Raw genomic sequence first — 23,519 nt, forward strand, 5'->3', positions numbered from 1 at the left:
AGCCAGCCAACGAGACAAGATGTAATTTTGTTTGACAGGCAGTTTTACAGTCTGACAAGACCTCTTGTACCATCTCTCTCCTCTTGTGTTTTTATTCCACCCTCCTCATATCTGAAAGAGGGCCCCAAGTATGGACATATTCTATGCGGCAACAATGCCAGTAAATCACTTGCATATGCGACCAAATCTTGTCTAAAGATGACTGTGATTAGCCACTGGGTGGTAAATTTTGAGATTTCACTCACCATTCTGGATAGACCATAGCCCCAGTAAACAATTTTTTTTACATTTCTGTATAGTTAAAAAAACTGCTGTTTAGGTAATGTGGACACAATAACGTGACAAATTTCCTCTCGGAAATGGGGGTTTGTTTTCTATTTTTAATGTCAAAAAATTTCAAACCGAAACCGTAGGGCTTGGCGATATGACAATATATCATGGTGATGATATAAAGTATCAATTGATAGAGATTTTGCTATATCATGTATATCATGATATGTAAATATCATGTGCGCAGCTTAGGTTTATCTGTCAGTGGGCAGGGCTTCTGTAGTCACCCAAGCAAATGTAATGACCTTCATTGTGCATTTGGTTCTTATATGTGCTAAATATTCTTCTCATCTGACACGCGAATGTTGACTGCTGTGCGCGCTGTCTCAGTATTTTTTGACCAAGGAAAACCCCAAATGGTGAAAGAAATGTCCACAGATCGGGATGACTCAGGTCAAGAAAATGAAGAGGTGCTTGTTATTAAAACAGGTGCGACATCTGTGGTTTGCAAGACAATATTCACTCGTAATAGAAGCAATCTGTTTTACCACCTCAAAACGAAGCACGTAAAATAATATTATGAAAGCCAAAAGATGAACACCACATTAATTTTGTCTTTTCTTTTTTTTCTTTTTTTGTTACTTAAGTTTTATTTTCTTTGAGAAGATTTTTGAGCACAGTTTATACAAACAATAATAATATTGGTCAACAACATTTTAAACTGAAATGTGGCATAATGTTATATTTACCACTTTGGAGGTGTTTTTTTCCTATCATATTCTTTCAGGGGAAAAGACCCGTGGAGACCACATCCTGCCCAGCATGGGAGGTTAACATGTGGCAAAGTACATCACATGGGCTTAACACCCACATATGGAAGTGGCGAGGTGGTAGGTCCTGCCACACAGCGACCAGGGGGCAGAGAGAACTCTGCCCAAGGAAGATGTGGGTCCGGCAACAGGGAGACCGTACCATGGAAAATACATCACAGGAGATTATTGGAATAATCAGAACCTGTGGAGCACTTGTCCCAGTACAGGCAAGTCAGTGCCTGCGGCGGGTCTGGCTGTGAACTTCCTCTGCTGAATTCGGAGCCAGAGGGCTAGGGAGGAAGGACATCCAGGGTCCATGACTTTTGGACTTGACTGGGGGAGTAGAGAGCTGGGGTTGTGTTGGATAATACATGCAGAAGAATTGAAACTACATGGTTTCAATCTAGGATTTACCCTTTTAATCCTGGAATTCCGCAGCAACGGACCAAGCCTCAACTTCCTACTGAAGGCCTGTCTTTGGACAATAAAATGGTCAAGACACTCTAAACAACCTAATTTAAAGCAAAAGTGTCATGGGTCAGAAAGGTCCCTCTGCACGATCTCCTGACCTTACACACAGAGTAAAGGTATTTAAACACTGTGGTCTTCAGCAGTTTTGTATTTATATTTTATATTTGTTAAACTAAATGTAATTATAGATTAAGATGTAGTTCTGCTTTGGCAATATTGTATTGTTTACATTCATGCCAATAAAGCCCCATTGAATTTAATTGAATTGAATTAAAACAGAGTTTCTTGAAAGGTTTCCAAAAAACCATCAGATTTGCACGACTCGAATACCAAGAAATTTCAACTTAATCCAGAAACATCTCACACAAAGTCAGAGTACTTTGCTGAATCAATCCTATAAAATATACAAGACCGCATGGACCCACACACAATGCCTAGTCTTGCTAGGTAATTATGAATTTCTTTGAACTGTGGTAACTTGTATAACTGACAAATTAAAGATTATAGCCTGATATAACTCTTTAAAATGTGTGTAATGTTTAATCCATGTTGTATAACCAATGCATTAACCAGTTTGATTTTGTAACTAGGGAATTTCATGTTTTGTTACATACACGTAAAATATCCATGAAAAAAATGTCACGTTTAGTATGTAAGCGTTTGCTGGCGTATGCAGAGAAAGCTAATGACAACGAATATCATGTGTCTTGTACCATTCTCAAGATTTCATGATTAAATATGCACTATTTTTGAGTGGGAGATTTGTAAGAATCGGAAACAAAGGACAAAAGTCGAAAAAGGCAGCCCAGTTGACCACGTGTCTCTGAAAAGTCACTTCTGATTGGCGCAGGACACCTTTGAGGATGCGGCCAATTTCAGTTCAAACAGAATGTGTGGTCCGCGGGGATTTACCTTGCAAAACTGTGCCTGTTAAATTCCCAAAATCGCCTCCAGCACCACCCGTGCTGGCCCTATACCCGTGGGTAGATGGCGCGAAGCTGGGGGAAGAAGGAAATCCGCGACCACAACATTGCCATGGTCATGTTCTCGCAGTGAGAACATGAACCATCCCCAAATGTTGCCTCAGTGGGATCTCTGCCCAGACACGTGAGGCAGTGCCCGTGGCCGTCAGAAGTAGAGAGGTAACGACCGCATACAGGAATGACAAAAAGACGGAGGGGCATCTTGAAAAAGACGCGGCTTTAAAAAGATGTTCAATGTCAATGTGTCTTACTCTTTCAGAAAAATATACTCTTTTTTTTAGAGGGCTGTCGAAGCACCCAGGGGTGTAGTCTGCACTGGCATGCAGAAGAAGAGAAAAGCCAATGAACTGCGCCATATCTCCAACAGCATATGCTATTTTAGAGGTGAGTGGAACAGCAGTGGATTTTACTCAGCTCGCTGAAACACAACTGCTCTGCTCCGAAGAAAAAATCTGTCTGAACAGACACGATTCTCTCCTTTTATACCCGTATGTCCTGTAGAGGGGCGAGCAAATTATGTTCGCCAAATCTCATTGGCCTTTTCTCAAAGAGGTAACCGAGGCTCTTAAGAGAGACCCCTAGTGTCACCACATTGACACAAAGTCCAGTAAGTGACAGAAGGGGAACAAGAAGCATTTATACCTGTCCAGTCAAGAGAAAAACAGCGGCAGCTGTGTTACACTGTATTCTTCTATACAAAGTTCAGGGGAAACTTTCCACGGTGGAAAATCAGACTTTTAAATATTACATTTTATAAAGGCAGACTGGAATTGTTCAGTTGAAGGGCATACCAAACTGTGAATCCTGAACAAATCAGTTTGGTGAATACATGTTTACACATTAGCTTCCACTCAGCTGACAAAAGTATGCGCTTAACTCCGCACCGTTTAACACTGCACCACTTAACTCCACCCTGTCTGCAGAGCCACGGTCAGCTCAGCTCTGTAAACAATGGAGTAGGAGTGCGCTCTACAGGACAAACTACATTGACACAATTCTAAAGCATAGTTTTCTGCATTATATGTTCTGAAAAAAGTTTTACTATCTGTGCATATTGTAAACATACAACTATACCAATATATCAGTGAAAGTCTAATATGAATACTAGGGCTGTCGATTTAACGCGTTAATAACGTGCAATTAATTTTACAAAAAATAACACGTTAAAGAAATTTACGCATTTAATCGCAATGCTTTCCTGAGAAATTCCTGAGAAATGCAAGCTTGTAGTACCACCTGTTTACTCCAGAGGGCAGTAAGTGAAATTTCAGCTGTGTGGGCAAAACACAGTTTATTACAGTGAACAAAACATTAACAACCCGCCAGCGGACACACATCACAAACGTGCGTTACGTTCTTGTGTTCAAAACACTTGAAGGAGCGCAAATGTGAACCAAGGGATCTCAAGATGTGTTTAAAGATTGAGTATTAAACTATATTTAACTTGACACAGTGACCTAAACATTTTACTTTTATGACGGGACACAAGCATTTCTGACGCAGGTCTTATGGTCTTTACCTCACAAGGTTAAGGAGGTGTCCTTTAAACTGTTACACCATTTTTACCCAGTCAATCTTTATTTAAGAAACATGCTCCCTGAAATAGATCCACTTTGCTCTTTCTGTAATGCTGTAGATGAATCTGCCCCTCACCTTTATTGGGAATGTGTCCACGCTGTAGTATTTTGGAGAAAATGTTGTTTGTTTGTATGTACCTCTATTTTAGCTAGTTTTTCTTTGCTTTATAAAGACGTTTTATTTGGTTTTCACAGTTTTGATAACTTAAGTTAATATTTTCTGATTTGTTTTTCTGTTTATTTTTCTTGCCAAGTTTTTTCTATAAAGCCCCTATTTGCACTTTTTTGTAAAGACTTAAAATATTATTTAAATACTCTTTGTACCTCCAACAACTCCAAAGCATTGAAAACCATTGCACTATGTAATGAATATAATGTCTTGGCATTATTGTAAAATATATCTTTAGTATTGTGTACTATGTATACCACTGGCTTGTTTCTAAAAAGAAAAAAATGTCTGATGCAGGTGTACATTGATGGGTCCTAAAACAAGCCCTCATAATAAATCTCCAACTGATTGACGAATTCACTTGTGAAATGGATTGCTGTGAACTGTATGCCAATGATTGTCTTTTGATCAATAATATGGTAGTAAACAATACATCGTATTCTAAAGCCGCTTTTTGAATGGTCTTATCAATGATTACCTCTTCTGCCACAAGAATGTAATGCATTTTAATTATCTGAATATTTTTTTATTTTATATATAAAATAATATAATAAAAATATATAATTTTTTAATATTTAAAGATAATTATGTATTATTATTTCATCATTATATATTTAATTATTGTTATATGAGGGGCTTTCTCAGCAAATATTTGTATATGCGATTAATCACGATTAATTAATCGGGACACCATGTAATTAATTTGATTAAAAATGTTAATCGATTGACAGCTAATAAATACCTAATAAATACCAATAAATACTAATATATATACCAATATATTGGTCGGGCACAAACCAAAGGCAAAAATTTTGATTGTAAAGTTTTGATTACATTGCATTATTTGACCAGACACAGATTAGAGCTTAATCTAGGCCTGTTGAAGGAAGCTTTAACCAAGCCTGCTCGGCTTTCGGAAAGAGAATTCCATGTCAAACAAGCTTGACACAGGCTCCAAACATGGGAAATTACTCCATCCAAACTTGCTCATGAACCAAGAAGAACATTGTTTTACTGGGACTGTGATCTGTGCATGGGTTACATTTACATTTACATTTATGCATTTGGCAGACGCTTTTATCCAAAGCGACTTACAGTGCACTTTTTTTACAGGGACAATCCCCCACGGAGCAACCTGGAGTTAAGTGCCTTGCTCAAGGACACAATGGTGGTGGCTGTGGGGATCGAACCAGTGACCCTCTGATTAACAGTTATGTGCCCACTACACCACCACTCCACACATGCAATTGGGATAATCTCTCATATGACCGTAGCCATTTTCCATCATACAGGGCTATAATCACTGCCATAGATATAATTGTTTTAGCAAGACACAAATGGTTAAAAACAACAACTCTGGCACAAGCCCAGCTTAAAAAATGTCAAATAAATCCTGGTAGAGAAGATTGGCAATTCCTCACATCAAAGAAAAATTACTTGGTGGTTCTGACATTCAGTGTTCTGACATTCAGCATTACGAAACTTATTTTTAAGTTTAAGCTTTAGGTACCCTTGCACCACTGATGTCTATCAAATGATGCATGTTTTTTCTGCACCATGAGTGGCATCAAATGGAATTTCAAAAATAATGACTTTTCCAAACACTTCTACCGTCCCTTCTGCCATCTGAAATTGCCCAGTCAAACAGATTGCCCCCAAACAGATTTGTTGAACCACTCAAACAAATAATGTTTTGAAAGTGTTAACAGTGTTAAAACTCTCTAGGAAGTCACCCTACAAATTGCTTTCTACTTCTATTTGTCTCTGCACAATGAACTGGTACAGGAGGATGTATTTTAGAATTTAAAAAAATACACTTCACCTTTAAACATGCTCTTTCATTAAGTTGCCCATGTCGTGACCAGATTGATCTCACAGTGAAATCGGAAACAGTAGGTTGACTTAACTTCAGCTAAAACTGATCTATGCTAACCAAATTTCATAACCCTGCCCCCAGTGGCCAAAGCGGTAAGTGTTGTAGGGCATATGGGCATGCGTAAACTCAGGGTATGTTCTGGGTGAAATGTACACTGAGGAGTCCCTAAAGAGAATTGTAAAGTGATTTTTTTTTTCAGGCTAACAAAATGTAATACAATGATGAGAAAAGCATATTTTATATACTGTACCCGTCAACCCAAACCTAACCATAAGTGGAATAAAAAAAAGTGTGTGGGTTTGTGGATGCAACCCATCTAATTATGCTAGTCAGTCATTATGCAAACGCAATTACTTCCTGGTTTTTATGTGGGATGTGGAGTGGGGTCTCCCATGCTGCTCAAACACTGCACTTCCGGTCTCATCACTAAAGAAGGTAAACACACTTGAGTCAGTGCAAAAATGAATGAATGGAAATGCGCTTGTCAGCGAGTCAGCACATTGTGGCCGACTTCCCTTGCGATCATGTTATGCAAACATTTTTGCAAAATTAAACCTAATCCTAAACCGAAATTATAAAAGCAAATGCAAGGTGAAAAATGCAATTCGTGAAGAAACCATGTCATTTTATGATGCTTCTATGACAGTTTTGACTCACGTTCCGAATCGAGTGCTTTGCCAAACTCATACCCCAGACCTTCGCATTGCAAACATCGTTCAAAAGGCGCGGTCACATTTACCTTTGCACAGCTATATTCCCAGGGTGTAATACAGTAACCTCAATGGGAATGGTGATGGACAGGCAAATTCACCACATTGACCAACTGGATGTTGCTTGGTTTGGCAGTGACCTCTGTGTGGGCGGCGCTTCATACACACCTACATTTAATATTCACAATGGACAAGAATATCATTTTAGCAGCAGGTTCCTCTTTACCTTCACTTTCCCAGAGTATAAAGTGCAGCATTAAAAGAGGCTGCTTGGCAATTAGCTTTTTGCTGATTTCACGCATGCTCCACATCCACCCACAACTTATTCACCCGGAGAACTTTGCCGTGCTAAGTTAAATATGACCGTGCCGTATCAGTTGAGCTACCATGCTCTGGAATTATCTTCAAATGTAGTCTGTTATGCAACACAGATGTTAAAATCTATCACTGTTCAAGTCATGCGATATAGGCTAGTAAAAGTGTTAAGATGCATTGTGTGAGGAACAGAGCGAAAGGTATGAGTCTCTAAACTGACAATCATCCATTTTACTCATGATTTGTATATAGTCATTGTTGTAGCACTTCTAGCGAATATTTCTCTATGGAACTGCCACAATATGTCCAATGAGCCACGTAAAACTCATATTGCAAAAACGTAGATATAGTAATGTGATTCTGTGAGACTAGGTTAGTTGTAACATGCATCAGTGTCAGTCACACTGGAATGAAGGAGGGCATGAAAACAACACTATTAGAATTCTTCTCATGTTTCTAAAAATGCCTTTATCACAAAACCAGAACACATAGGCCATGGTGTAATCTGCCATACCATCATGTATTTTACATGAGCATGATCTGGGATCTCAAACTCAGATAAAAGTGTATCAACAACAATTTTTGGCTCAATTTTTGCCCCTTACGATTTCAATTATTTTGATCAATACAAAACAAAGTTTTAGAATTTGCCCTTCTCAAGGACTTTTCTAAGATCACTGCTCAGCAGGAGCTTATTCTGTAACTCCAGAGTTTTAATAATGCCTTGTCAAAGAGACAAGGAGCCACAACTTGTGTAATTTGTCCTCCTTATTGTAGCCTAACTTTTAACAGCTCCTATTTTTAGAGAGATTCATCCTTTTTCCTGGTGCTGATGACAAGTTGTGCACGGATGAAATATTGAGATGCTACATTTTCCCAGACTGTTAATAAAATATGCATCATCCACGCAGAATGGCTATCTGTTCTTTTCCTGCACTGCATGGGTGACAATATCAGACTATAAAGACACAGGCTTTTCTTAATGAGGATATAACCTACAGAATATGGAATCCAATTTTCTAATAACCGAGTAGGGCACAGAATAGCTCAACACAGCAGAGAAAACTCTGGAAATAATGTGGAAATAATTCTCAAGGAATTAGTCAATAAGCTTCACAATGTAGCAATGTGTGCAGATATCATGTGTAATTTTATTCTGAGTAATAATATAAAAAACTTGGGGTTATGAGCAGCAAATCTGCTGTGGACAGATTCATTAGTGTCACCTGAGATCACCAAGAAAGCCATTGAAATGCTATTTCACGAACATGGGAGAGAATCTGGAGTTCAAACCTCGGGAGATGATGTTATTTTTCGCACAGCTGACCCCAGCAGAGACAAGAAAGTGCAATAAACTCATCAAGAGAGAATGAGAGCATAATTATGTTCACAGTCACACTCCAAGAAAGGGGACACCAACAATAATGTGTGTCTCCATTCTGGCCAAACAAACAGTCATTCAGTATGTGAAGAAGTAACAGATTTTAAAGCACACAAAAAAGAAGCACATTAAGCTAAACCATGCAATTTTTTAAAAACTTCCAATCAAATTTTGTCTAACAGGGTTGACAGTATCCTAAACTGATTTGACTCTAATACCATGTGATGGGGGAATTCTAACACATTTTTACTTGATGCAAATACACCGATCTGCCACAACATTAAAACCACATGCCTAATTTTGTGTAGGTCTCCCTCGTGCCGAAAAAATAGAACCAATCCGTTTCTCAGAATAGCATTCAGAGATGCTATTCTTCTCACCACAGTTGTACAGAGCAGTTAACTGAGTTACCGTAGACTTTGTCAGTTAAAATCAGTCTGGCCATTCTAAGTCAGCCTCTTTCATCAATAAGGCATTTCCATCCACAGAACTGCTGCTCACTGGATGTTTTTTGTTTTTGGCACCATTCTGAGTAAATTCTAGAGACTGTTGTGCATGAAAATGCGATCAGTCAATCGTGTAGCAGCAGTGCAGTGCATAAAAATCATGCAGATACAGGTCAGGAACGTCAGTTAATGTTCATATCATCCATCAGAATGGGGGGAAATAATTATCTTTGAATGTTGGTGCCAGAAGGGTTGGTTTGAGTTTTTCTGTAACTGCTGATCTCCTGGGATTTTCTCACTCAAAAGTCTCTAGAATTTGCTCCAAAAGGTGCTAAAAAACTAAATAGTGAGCGGCAATTTTGTGACTGATCTGTGTATGACCAACTGCATTTCCATTATTGATTTCAGCCCACAACTGAAAATACAGAGGGAAACAGGACCAGTTCACTTCTTTTGTCCTTCTCTTAGCAAATGAGAGAATTACAGGGTTCAGAGCAACAGTCCAATTCTCTTATCTCTGGTATGCACACTGCCTAGAATGAGAAAGCTGTAGACAGAGCCCAGGGATGCTCCATACACAGAAAAACCACATGAGGGTAGAGGCAGGGCCGGCGCTACCTATAGGCGAACTAGGCTGTTGCCTAGGGCCTCGGCCTTGGAGGCAGGGCCTCCAAAACATACACATGCTTATCCACCAATCAAGAGCAGCAAAATACTATGCTGTTTGTCCATTGGATATAACAATTGTAATTCACCTGTAGTTAAACCAATTAATATCACCGTTTACATGCGAGTCACTCCCAACCTCTGAATTTATGAATGAAGAGATTGTAGATGAATAAAATCCAACTTTTCTGCAAATTTATCTGATGGCGCGAGGCGAACTCATCCTTCAGGGGCTGTTAAGCGTAAGGCTAAGCAGGCACGCAAAGAAAGTGCAGCTCGTGATTCAGGTATCATCTATTTTTGAGTGATTGTAATGTATTGTAAAAAATAAACTGATTCTAACGATCAGCGTCCTTTTGAGATAGATCATTTGACGGTTATTTCCAGTTCAAAAGAGCGCGAGCACCGTTGATGGACTGAATTCAGCTTCTGACACTTTGAATCCGAGCGTATGTAGCTACAATCGATTTCCAGCCCTAGTCAGGAGCTGACTCATAAAATACTACAGAAAAAGTAAAGTTTGTCAGTCAAAGAGCAAACGCACTATACTAAAGCATTGTTTATTAAGTTTTAAAACAGTCTGTATATCTTCTAAAACACAAATGTTTAGCCTACATTAACTGCTCTAGTCTATCATAATAGACTATAGACCATAATAGACTTCATTTTTTTCGTTTTCCAATCATAAATACTGTTGCAATATTTATTGAAAATAAGTATGCAATCTTAAGCATATGAATAAGCACACAATTACAGTTGACTGAAATTAACTTGTCTTTTCACTTCCACTAGCAGCTGATTTGTGTATCATAAGGTATTTCTCTACAATACATACCTAATATGACTATATTTAGTCTATCAAAAACAAAACTGTTCATTATCCCAAATAGTGGGTTAGTGTGTTACCATAAATAAATTACTGAACAAATTACTGCAAAAAACTTCCTGACTGCTAAAAAAAAAGATGACTTTTCAGATGATTTTTTTTTGTTTACCTTAATTAAAGTTACATTAATATGCACATTTAAGTAAAAATATAAAAATACTGATAACAGGTTTTGTATAAATAAAATGGTTAGGAATCATATTTGTTTTCAAGTCTTTTTTATTAAATTATGTTTTATTAACAAAGTTCGGGAGGAGCACATTCAGATAATCAACGAGATAAGAGGTATATATACATTTATATCCAACATACATTTTGCCTAGGGCCTCCAAATGTCTAGAACCGGCCCTGGGTAGAGGCAGTCTAATAGAATCTAAACAGGGGTAATAATGTAAAAAAAATATATATATATATATATATATATATATTATTATAATAAAACGACCAAAAATTTAAAAATTATAATAAATACACTGCTGAAGAAATATTGTTTTCATTGTTTACAATCATAGGACTTGGCGTGGTTCTTGCCCTTTAGTTGGCCTAGTGCCCCCAAAAATATCGCTGCTGCCCTTCTCTTGATTCTTTCTTTGAAAAACTGTTTCTTTGCCATTTACACAAAATCTTAAAAACGAAAAAGATAACAAGAAAAGGGAAAATCTACAAATAAACATAACTAGATAACAACTTATGTGGACACAGACAGTGTCAGTGTCAGGAAAACACACCGTATACCTCATATAGCAAAATGTCAACTGGTTGCGGTACCATAACAACAGCGATGAGTTCTGATACTCTGATCCTCCGAGAAAACACTCGAAGATTCTATTCTTATTGACTTCGCTGCTATTGTACTGGCGTCGGTACACAAAAGCTTCATTCAGTATTTAGCAGCGGCAATATGAGAAGATAATGTCAGCGTATGTGAGTTTAAGATACTCTTGGGGGCTTAAAAACTATTTCGATAAGCCTTTCGCTATTCGGCTAGATTTATTTCTCTCGCAACCTCTACACCAGTGAACCGCGAAACACCGAATACACCTCCCGTGAAGCTGCCACACACACTCACGCAACAACTTTATGTGCTCGTCTTACTTACCTTTACAGGTTGACACTGGACAGTTCGGGTGAAAAGAGTGGATGCAGACAGAGACGGGCTTTATCCCGATCAGCTTCGGAGTGGATGCATGCAAAAGAGAGCGATGGAAATCCCGTTTAGCGTGCTTCTTTTCGATGTCCTCCCGGTTCTTCGTTCGCAGGCCCTAGGAACTCCGCCGCAGCGCTCTCTCGCTCCTGCTCAACCCAGCGCTCGATGACGTCACCGCTGCCAGAGCAGGACTGCCCGAACAGGCAAGCTCTGTTCACGATTCAAACGCGAGCGACAATATGCAAGATTCGATACTGTACTGCCATGACTAACTTAGTAATTTGCAATATGCTTCTGTGTACTGAAGGAATAGTGTCAGGAGTAAACGACAACAACTCGCCCCCTCACAGCGTGTGCACCCGTGCCTCCTGTGTTAAAATGTTGTATTTTAACCCATCGTTATAATTTAGTTATTATCTTTTACATGTGTTTTACTTTTTTGCAAGCCTAAATATTCAAATAAATTGTAAAATACATTTAACGAATAAAGCAAATTAATCCTTTACATATAAAATTTGTAGTGAGTAACTGAACATTTCAGGTGGAAGCTGGGGACAGCAGTTACGCGGTCTGGCAAACTGACTGCTCTCTAAATTAGAAAAATGTTTTCTGCCATGTAATTCAGTCAGAGCCCAGAGGCTCAAAGGCTAAAAGAAGGAAATGGATTTAAGAAAATTATTTTTTCCTAGGATATGGATGAATGAACGATGTAACTAAAAAGTGCTAGCATAAGTGGAGAGATATGGTCCTCAAGACAAGAATTTTAACACCAACACTTTCTTATTATGAGTACAGTGGTTTACTACCTTTTGCTGTGTTTTGTTAATGTATATAAGTGAAGTTGTATTAAACATTATTTAGGTTGATAAATGGATAGAATTTAATTCACTCAAACAAACAAAATACATAACAAAATTTCATCAAATTGAAAAGTTTTATAAAAATTAAATTAATACAATTAAAATATGTTGAGGTTTTAATTCATTTTATTTTATTTAAGATTAGTCATTTAAATTTCATGGAATTTTTTAATAAAATTGAAAGGTGTAAATCTGACATATAGGCAAGTTTTTGCAGTGTGCTTGCCAGAGGATCATTTGATTAGTCATTTATTAAACACATTTTTTATTATTTAGCTTTTTGTTATTTTTTTTATATTTTTGGCATATTTTAAAGTGCTGAGATGACACAATTTCATGTACAGGCAAGGTATAAAGAAGCATCTTCTGGTTGCAGCCTCTGCTTCACAACCAGAAAGTGAACATATGTCATGCACTCTGCTTTTGGAGGTGTTTAGGGTCCCTTACAACTCAGTACACTTGACATAGAATGTATTAACGCAAGGGAGTGCCTTCTTACACGACCTGGTTGAAACCTCTTTACAATGATGCCAATATTCTAATATTGGCAATGGTGTTTGAGCCCCTCCTGTTTTGGCGCGAAACTGTCCACTATAAAAACAGGTGAACAAACACCATTTACTCAGAATTTCTTCCTTCAAGACAGTGATCACTCTCGTCTAGATGCCCTCTACTGCTTCGCCATCGATATGCACATGTCAGCGGGCGGAATCTTTATGGGAAGACTTTTCGCTCCCCTGCAGTGCTCCGGCGAACATCGCCTCGTCACTTGACACTTTGCTGGTGAATTGGTCTCAGTATCCTGATTCCCAGCAGTGCTTTTGCAGGTTTTATGTATTCTTACAAAGCAATTGTGTATTGTGAAAAATTATATATATTTATTTATATATCTGAAAGAGTCACTTACGTGTCCGTGTCTTTTATAAAAATGTCGTTCCGTAAGTTTTCCTTGTGCGAGACCCGCCATTAGATCATCACGAGAGCTGCGTTTACTGTCTAGGCCGCGCCCATGCAGAGTCAGCTCTCATGGAGAAAGACTGTACTCACTGTGTGGGCATAAGTCTCAAGACCCTTCGCTCGCAAATCGTCCTCGTTCTGAAAGATGTTTCTTATTCAGCCTCACGCACCCTCACACCGCCTCTTACCCAAGGATTCACGTGCACGGCAATGGCCGCGAGGTTGAGCAGGATGACTTTGAGGTGGTCCTTGTGGCACACGCCCCGCTAGCCCCTCAATCTTATGAAGCGCATGTTTTCTGATACAATTGCCCTGGCTTATGAGTTGCAGGGTAAGACTTTCCCAATTGGTGTCAACACTCAACTAGATGCATGGCCTCCTCATGGACATGGTCGAATGGTGTGTCCTTACAAGACATGTGTTTTGCAGCAGGATGGTCTTCTCAAAACACATTCGCAAGGTTTTACAACCTAGACATAATGTCTCTCTCTTCACAAGTCCTCTCTGTTTAGAGCGCTTGCTATTTATTGGCCAAATATATATAAAATATATATTTATGCTGCTCCTTTTAAGGAGGAGCTCCCCGTCTTTTTACACAACTGCCTGCATTCAATTATAAATAAACTCCCTTCCTGTCTGGGTTTGTGAAGGAGTTAATACATACTATATGACTATTGTTAATATATTCATTCTGAGTGCTCCCTTCCTGGCCCAACATGAGGGTCACTCACTATAGCAAACTCATGTCGGTCGCCATCCCACAAGACTGCAGCATTATGCTGCCTTTCTGGGAGGTTATGTCATTTAGTGTGGCGTGATAGGATTCTGTTCCCCATATGCGTTAATAAATGTGAATGCTAGCCACACTACAAGATTCAGAGTTCTTGAGGCACGAGCGATGCTCTCCTTGTTCTCAGTCAGAAATTCTGTAGAAATATTGTTTGTGCACGTGTTTTTATAGAGGACAGTTTTGTGCCAAAAAAGGCTCAAATACCATAGCCAGAATATTGGCATTATTGTAGAGAGGTTTCAACTAGGTCATGTAAGAAGGCACTCCCCATATGCGTTAATAAATGCATTGTCTCGTTCCCTTTGTCTCAGGGAACCGAGGTTATTTAAGTAATGGAGACGTGTGTGGTTTGCAAGCCCAGAGACACTTTAGCAGAGACGGGTCACTATTAAAATGAATTGGAGAAATTGTAATGCCCAATGGTCACCAACGGCCAACAGATGTAGAAAGGAAGTCCTGCCTTTTGGTAAAAGAGCCAATCAACTTTTCGATAGATGTTGCCTGTCAATCAACTCGAGAACTTGCATTAGCTATAAATGATGGGAAAATTTCATTTTTTTCGCATAATCTGAAGTAAAAAAGCACAATTTATGACTAGGACACGGCCTAGTCACATTTTACTGCTGATTTGAAATATGTTCTTTAATCTTGACCGCATGCTGCTTGTTTACATAGAAAAATAGCTTAAATGGTGTTACAATATGGTGTAATATGGGTCAGTGCAATATCAGGTTAGTCAGGATATGTGCAAAATTGTGGTTTGTACAATATAGTCGATGCTTTTTCTTTTGTTGTCCACTCTTGTTGTTACTGTCTGTTCTAACATGTTGTGATCACTGCTCTTGTCCTTGTTTTTCTGTATATAGTCTGTGTATAGTGTATTGGTATGTATTTATTAATTTCTGTGTGTAACATCAACCTGCCAGAGGGTCTGCAGATGGAAATTAGCTTAAGGCTATATAATCTGACATATTTACATTTGTGAAAATGTTCATTAATATGTATTGTCCCTTTTAAGAAAAAAATTAAATAAAAAAAAAAGAATAATAATTAAATGTAATTTTCAGCAAAGCTAAATCTTATGGTAAAGTGGCAAATCTGTGCCCCCTTCAAAAATTTGAATGCCCCCTCAGGTAAATTATCCTGGCTCTGACTCTGGGCATAATGCAGAATTTGCATGTTTAATACCAGTGAATTAAAAAGTGAACTTAAAGTTTAGCATTATGCTTGTGTAGAAAACATTAACATTCAGTTATCATCACAATGTCATTACAACCTGGACTCAATCAACAAAAATGTTCATTATGTAAGCACAAATAAGAAAAGACCCATTGTATAGTTCCCATGCCTTGCATAGGCGTATATGTTTTTTGCAACCCTGACCACATGAAAAAATAACTTGAAATTCAAAGAGACACAGGGGGGAAATAATCTTTAGAAGCACCTGGATGTTTTACATGTTGTATGGATTATACAATTACAATCAATGCATCATAAAAAATACAAAATCATATAGCTGTTAATGCATGTTCCGAAATCAATGCACTGCATTGAAAGCTCACAATACAACCCACAAATACACACAGGGCATTTGGCTTCTGTTTTAAACTGAGTTTCTGAAAGTGTTTGTATTTGCACAGAATACACACTGCATCAAAAATAATACTTGAATGCACTTTTACATTTGTAATAGTTAGATTTTGTATTGAAAGTACAAGTGTCAGTGTATCAAACAAGTCCTCATCCACCTGTCCACGATTCTAGACACTCTTCTGTTAAAATGCATGTTGCAAAAAAAGCATTTCAGAGGTGTTGGTCACAGGCAACTTTGTTCTTTTGCTCTATGCAAATCCAGCCTATGCTTCAAGATGACAGAAAAAGCATAGGCCACACCTAAAACGAGACAAATCGTACATCTCTACAAAAAAATCTTGCATCTCTACAACATCTAGAGACATTCAATCATACATTTTAAAGCCGGATAAAAAATAAATAATAATTTAAAGATACATTTTTTTTTTAATTGATTTTAAGAGGATTTCATTTCAGAAGTAATCTACCCAACACTGGTGGATGGCATATGTCAGAAAAACCTGTGATCAGAAATGGAGGTGGCCGGTGAGAATGTTACCTTATGTTCAGAAGGCCCCACTGCCTGACCAAAGCTACACTCTCATTTAGAAAATGTTCTTGACATTGTCTTAGAAAATGATTAGTAGGAGAATTGTCACCCTTATATTTGAACTAGAACACGGTAAGACCTTTGGCTTTGACTCCATTATGTTTTTAGCTTGAAGCAATGACAGTGTCATATATTTTTAATGAAAATAATATTAGAAAATCATTTACAATAAATTTGAGTTTTTCTAACTATTTTCTTTATGACTTTAAATAAATATAAAGTTTACACAACAATCTCCTAAGTGTCTTCTTTCAAAAGAGACCAGGGTTCATAAATTGCAGCCATGTTTGTAGTATTATTATTATTTTTTTTTTTTCATTTATGTCCTTTTCAGGTCAGAATGGAAGACCATTTCTGCCACATAGCAAAAGAAAATCAAAATTTTGTGATATAAAGTCATAATTATGAAATAAAAGTAATTATGTTGAAATTAAAAAAATTAGATTTAAAGTCAGTATTCTGAGATAAAAAGTCATAATTATGAGATAAAAAAATGTAAATGATAAGATACAAAGTCAGAATTATAAGATAAGAAGTCAATTTGTTTTTATAAAAAATAATCTAAAAATAATTTAGTATTTCATAAATATGATTTAGTAACTCATAATTATAATTAATTAACCCATAATTATGACTTAGCATATAGTTATGAATAAGTATCTCAAAATAATGACTTTGCATGTCATAATTATGATTTATTATCTCATTCTTATTTCTTTCTATATAATTCATTGTATCTGTTCTTAATAAGACAAAAGATCTTCCTGGGGTAGAGAGAGTGGGTAAATCTGAAAAGGGTTACAGAGATAGAAAAGGTTGGCAACCACTGATCTAGGCTGTAAAATATAAATAACTGCAATAATAAACTGTCTAATTGTATTATCTATTTGAATACATTTCTCAGTTCTTACCATATTGAATATTTCAGGCTATTAGGTGATTTCTTTAATGGGCACAGCACAAATGTAGCAAAGAAAATGTGTGGACATTTCTTGTCATTTATATAATGATATGTTAGTTGAATGTACGGTGTAGACGTCAAAAGAACAGTGTATATTTTAAAACCAAACGTTATTACATTTTAGGTCTTAAATTTGTAAAACACATTTAGAAACCTTTATTCCAAATGTTATTGCATTCAACACCTTGATGAAAAATGACCATTACATTTGTAACCTCAACACCCATGAGCGTATGTGTCTGTGTGTGTTTTTGTCTAGCAGCCCATATTCCTGATTGGTTCAGTGAGAGACTGAGTTTAAAATGCTATTGACTGAGTGCATTATTCCTGCTGTTGGCTCATGATGCCACAGTGGTCAGAGAGATGGGCCTTTCAATGTCATCTAAAGGACAACAAACGGCGCTCTCTCCTCTCTCACACTCTCTCTCACACACACACTCTCTCTCTCTCACTCACACACACACTCTCTCTCACTCTCTCTCTCTCTCTCACTCACTCACACACACACACACACACACACACACACACACCTGACAACCAAATAACAAAATTTAGATGACAGGACATCAATAAAAGACAAATTGTGATTTGTGAATATAAGGTGCGGATCCAAACACGGGCTTTATTAAGGTTAAGGACAAAATAAACAAACATAAGAACAAAGCAAAGTCCACAATGGGAAAACCGGCAGGAACACAGGAACAGCAGGGGAACCTTGGACGGGCTGACGGACAACAGGGTAACCACGAACGAGAAGACAGACTGGAAGGGAAACACGGACAGAGAGCGTTAAACAGACAACTGAACTGGAACTGGAAGGCTCGAATGACTTGAGGAGTGGAGCCCTGGAAGGCTCGAGGGGCGGAGCCCTGGAAGGCTTGAGAGGCGGAGTCCTGGAAGGCTCGAGAGGCTTGAGAGGCGGAGCCCTGGAAGGCTGGAGGGGCGGAGCCGTAGAAGGCTCGGGAGGCTTGAGAGGTGGAGCCCTGGAAGGCTCGAGAGGCTTGAGAGGCGGAGCCCTGGGAGGCTCGAGAGGCTTGAGAGGCGGAGCCCTAGGAAGCCCGAGAGGCGGAGCTCCGGAAAGCCCAGGAGGCGGAGCTCTGGAAAGCTCGGGGGGGCAGAGCTCTGGAAAGATCTGGGGCAGAGCTCTGGAAAGATCTGGGGGCGGAGCTCTGGAAAGATCTGGGGCGGAGCCCTGGAAAGCTCAGGAGGCGGAGCCCTGGAAAGCTCGGAAGGCGGAGCCCTGGAAAGCTCGGGGAAGTACTGGCTCTTGGACGGTCATGGCCACTGGCACTGGCTCTTGGACGGTTATGGCTACTGGCACTGGCTCACTGACGTCGGAGGCTACAGGCACTGGCTCGCTGACGCCGAAGGCTACAGGCGCTGGCTCAGGGACGACCAAGGCGACAGGTACTGGCTCACTGACCTCTGAGGCGACAGGCTCTGGCTGGATGACCGTGGTATGCGCTGGCTTGGGTTCGCTGACCGTGGCTGACAAGGGCTCTGGTTCGCTGACCGTAGCTGACGAGGGCTTTAGCTCACAGACCGGGGCAGACGAGGGCTCTGGCTCGCTGACCGTAGCTGACGAGGGCTCTGGCTCGCAGACCGGGGTAGGCGAGGGCTCTGGCTCGCTGACCGTAGCTGACAAGGGCTCTGGCTCGCAGATCGGGGCAGGCGAGGGCTCTGGCTCGCTGACCGTAGCTGACGAGGGCTCTGGCTCGCTGACCGGGGCAGGCGAGGGCTCTGGCTCGCTGACCGGGGCAGGCGAGGGCTCTGGCTCGCTGACCGGGGCAGGCGAGGGCTCTGGCTCGCTGACCGTAGCTGGCGTGGGCTCTGGCTCGCTCACAGTGATATGCGTGGGTACTGGTTCGCTCACCGTGATCGGCGTGAGCCGGGAGGCAAAAGCCTGTCTTCTCCTCCTCCTCCGGGCAGACGAAGTGGACCGTACTGGCTCGCTGGCCGTGGCAGGCATGAAGGGACGAACCACGGGCGAATGGAGTACCAACACTGTGGGAGGAGTGGCAGGGCTCTCCTCGATGACATCCACAGTGTATGGTGAATCGCAGACCAGCAGAGTCTCCTCAATGAAGTCTTGGAGCTTCCAACCGTACGTCGTCGGTGGCAACCGTTCCCGAAGCGCACAACTCAGGTTGGCCCGGAAAAACGCCACCAGGTCGGAGTCAGGGAAGTCAGTGGCACCCGCAATCAAGAGGAAATCGTGGGTGTAGTCCTCCACCGAACGGTCTCCCTGCTTGAGGCTTAGCAGCTTGCAGCTTGAACGTAAAGCCGCTGGATCCATGTGATGGGTCTTTCGTTCTGTGATGAAAAGGGAAGAGAGACCAAGGTGCGGATCCAAACGCGGGCTTTATTAAGGTTAAGGACAAAATAAACAAACATAAGAACAAAGCAAAGTCCACAATGGGAAAATCGGCAGGAACACGGGAACAGCAGGGGAACCTTGGATGGGCTGACGGACAACAGGGTAACCACGAACGAGAAGACAGACTGGAAGGGAAACACGGACAGAGAGCGTTAAACAGACAACTGAACTGGAACACGGAAACGCTGTACTACCATTAACGAACGACAATCACAGAACAAACAGACAGGACTTAAATACACAGACAGAGAACAAAGGAACCAATGAGCAAACAGGACCAATGACAGATTAACGAAGACAGGTGATAATCATGAACAGTGAGCGGGAAAGCCGACAGAGAGACAGTGGAGCTAAACAAGGGACAAAAGTGAACCTATGGAGTGCAATAAGTGACAGAAGCGGAAAACAGAGAACACGGGGATCGTTACAACCGATGTAAACACAAAAAGAATAAACTCATGGCACTGGTCCAGGGCTGGACTTGACTTTCTCAGTAAATTACTTTTGATATGTTTTAATATTGTTTTCAAAAGTGTACCATTTAATTTTTTTTGTAAAATGTATATTTTCTAATTTACCAAGTTAAAAGATCCCCTACCTTGTATAGTCTGTTCAAATTGTGCTTTTCACAGCTCATTTGACTGGGTTTTGTTTTGTGTTGTTGTTGATGAATAAACACCATAAATGATATTGAAATATAAATTATTTTTAGCCTTTGGTACAATAAGCACATTTTTGGTTTAGTGTCGATGAAGGGGTACTTGAGCCTTATGGTGCTGTGTGGGTATTTACGGCAAAATAGATTGGGAAATATTGGTCTAGGTAATATCCCACCCTGAAAACACAACATCACATGATTTTGCCCCAACTAATATATTAATAGTTTAACTTTTTATGTTAAAGTGTTGATTGCATAAAGCTCAACCACTCAATCAAGTTACTGTATTGAAAGAAAAATGATCAAACAAATATTCTCTTAATTTATGCCAAAATATATAGTTTAGATTTTTTTGTGATTATGCATGCTAAATTTTAATACAATTGCAAACCTTAAATCAAATATATTTATTTTAAATATACCAGTAATTAATTGTCTATAAGCATCATGCATATATAATTCTCTTGTTTTAATGAATGACAAATATTGAAAACATATATTTTAGTCTATTTCAAAGCACTCAGACATTATTTTGAGAAACTACACTTAACAACAGCAAAAAAGGAAATACGCTGTTTGTGTAAGTACACAATCTCTACATTTTGTACAGCCACCTTTTGCGGAAATTACAACATTAAGTATTTGAGCTTTTAATGTTCAAGCTTTGTATAATGTCCAGGCATGACAACAGCCCTTTCTCCCAGGCAGGCTGATTTGTCCAGGATGTTTGGATGATACTTGATCACCAGAATTTTTTATTAATGTTACAAATTTTAATTTGAAAGTTTTTTGTTCTTGAGACACTTCAATCTTAATTTGGCCTTATATCAGTGGTCATCGTTGTGCTAAAAGATGAATGTTCTCCATCGCATCAGTTTTGTTAATGACTTAAAACTTGTTCATTGTTTACTCTCCCTTCCATTTTTATAAGATGCTTTAATCAATGCTGATAAAAAGCTGCTCCATTGCACAGTTTCCACAACCATGCTTCCAGATATGATGCGTACAGTGTGATTTAAACCACATTCTTTTCGTATTTAATTTATTATAAAAAATTGTCTAGGTCTAATCAGACCAATACACTGTATTCTCAAACATTACTACTGTGCTACTATTAGGCTATTTAATAGACTTCAATATATAACATACAGTATGTTAAGTTATATCAGTATATGGATATAGAGTGCACTCTGATGTCATACATTCCCTACCAAGGAGCTTTAATATGTTCCCTACGGATAAATAGGGAATTCTTCTGTATCAGTGTTGTTAAACATATAGCACCCCCTGGTGTTCAAAAGCAATAAGTAGCACACCAGATTTTGGTCTCATGAAGTCGTACAGCACTGGCAAACGGGGAGTCTAAGCATGACATGTTGTTGATTTTCAGTTTAACATTACATGGCAAGTAATTAAATGGTACTTGTGTATTATTTTTAATTGTTAGTCCCTTGAGTGGTTAGTTACTTTCATTGTGGAATATAGTAATAATAAAGTTAGGTTGGTTAGGTAGGTGTGTGTCCAGACTTATGACTGGCTGTGTATCCTCCAATGATTTGACTTTATAAATATTAAATGATATGTAGTCAAGTTCCAGGTGATCAAAATTCCTGAACATTTATTTTCAAATAAGAACTGAGAGCATAGTTAAAAATAGCTTCTTTTTTAAAAAAAAATAAATAAATAGATTTAACTGAATAATTAATGTGCAAAATATTGGCACTAAAAGTGTCTTGAGTCTAGAGGTCCAGTAAGTTGTCCTCACAAAAGATCTGCAAACATAACAGTATCTCTGTGAAGTGTGAAATCAGAGATGTGCACATTAAGTCCATTATCAGATCTAAGAGTTATGTGATTGTCTCAGCTCTGGGCCAGCTCCACTTTGTTTTCTGACGATTTTGGTACTTCAATTACTTCTCCGCACATGAATTGCTCCTAAAACAAAGATATTGCATATTTAAGTGTAGCCTACATATGAGCAACCTGATTTCTCTAAATGTAACTTTAACAAGCTGTTTAGGTTTTTTTTTTTTTTCTGCAGTCCAGCACAACAAATCAAAAACCAAGCAAGGTCCCTACATATATATCAAAATCATACTTAACATCTCACCTTATCATAGATTACTTTCACTATTAGTGAGCAGCTGGGACAGGTGGCCACTTCTTCACCATTCTCAAGATCCTCCTGCACAACATATGAGCTTTACTTATCAAACACACTAATAAGTACCTTTCAAGTATTAAGTATGTCTAACGAAATAAACATTAGTCACTTTATTATACTCTTGAATTTCAAGTCAGTAAAAATAGACTACAGTATTCTAAGGGAAATGAAAAAATGTACAGTAGATGTACAAAATGTCTCGATCAATATATTTGTTCGTCAGGTTTACGTATCAACTCGCTGTTAAAGGCAACAATAATAAATACCCCGCTTCAAATAAAAATCTACAATGATTATCTAAGATGTATCTGTATTTAAGTGATTTGAGAAGTTATGACTGTTTGATTTTGTTCTTCAAGTAGAACAAACTTGCCTTCGTTATTGCGAATCTGTCCCCACAAGGACAGGGAAAATAATACGTTTCTGTTTCTTCGTCATATTCAAAATCTTCTATTTCAACCTCGTCGTGAAATACAGACATATTAAACAGTTTGGCTGATGCTTTTAGTTAAACGGCATCACCGGTGCTGGTTCAACATGCGCCCGCTGTGGGTCGTGTCTAGAAGGGATCCCTATTTCTTCAAGATCTCGCGCGTGCGCATTCTGTTAAGATGATTTCGCCTGTGGTTTTTACACTCGCATATTAACGCATTAATGTTGGAGAGCGTTACAAACTTCAATAATATAAATCATATAACGTTTTTATTATCACGGAGTGACTACTTGCACTAGGTGTAAATACCTGCCACACAGTGCGGCTATTTGCACTGAAGTAGTCTGGTGGAAACAAAGACATTAAAGACAAACTGTTCCCTGAGTGTTACTCCAATGGTTTATAAAACGGTATGGATGTGATTTTAT

The 23,519-nt window shown here is 38.9% G+C and overlaps 2 protein-coding genes across 3 annotated transcripts in view; both read right to left on the bottom strand.

The window, feature by feature from the left end:
* LOC127646769 (cytoplasmic protein NCK2-like) overlaps positions 1-11,967 on the bottom strand; it is a 63,537-nt gene extending 51,570 nt beyond the window's left edge. For both annotated transcript variants that reach the window (XM_052130637.1, XM_052130635.1), the window contains exon 1: positions 11,662-11,967. The gene's annotated coding sequence lies outside the window, so the exon portion shown is untranslated. The remainder of the gene's footprint in view (positions 1-11,661) is intronic.
* A 10,387-nt stretch (positions 11,968-22,354) lies between these two features.
* On the bottom strand, positions 22,355-23,139 carry LOC127647064 (diphthamide biosynthesis protein 3-like). Its single transcript, XM_052131140.1, has 3 exons — positions 23,032-23,139; positions 22,605-22,679; positions 22,355-22,429 (listed from the first exon to the last, which is right to left on the bottom strand). The coding sequence occupies exons 1-3, from the start codon at positions 23,137-23,139 to the stop codon at positions 22,355-22,357; spliced, it is 258 nt and encodes an 85-aa protein (XP_051987100.1).
* Positions 23,140-23,519: the final 380 nt, after the last annotated feature.

This window comes from Xyrauchen texanus, chromosome 7, assembly GCF_025860055.1.
Source record: "Xyrauchen texanus isolate HMW12.3.18 chromosome 7, RBS_HiC_50CHRs, whole genome shotgun sequence".
Taxonomy (NCBI): Eukaryota; Metazoa; Chordata; class Actinopteri; order Cypriniformes; family Catostomidae; genus Xyrauchen; species Xyrauchen texanus.

Excerpts from the sequence above, each read along its gene's own strand:
- LOC127647064 (XM_052131140.1), bottom strand. The coding sequence starts at position 23,139 with ATGTCTGTATTTCACGACGAGGTTGAAATAGAAGATTTTGAATATGAC. Across the intron at positions 22,680-23,031 it reads ACAGATTCGCAATAACGAAG|GAGGATCTTGAGAATGGTGA; the intron begins GCAAGTTTGTTC and ends TATGTTGTGCAG. Across the intron at positions 22,430-22,604 it reads TGAAAGTAATCTATGATAAG|GAGCAATTCATGTGCGGAGA; the intron begins GTGAGATGTTAA and ends TCTTTGTTTTAG.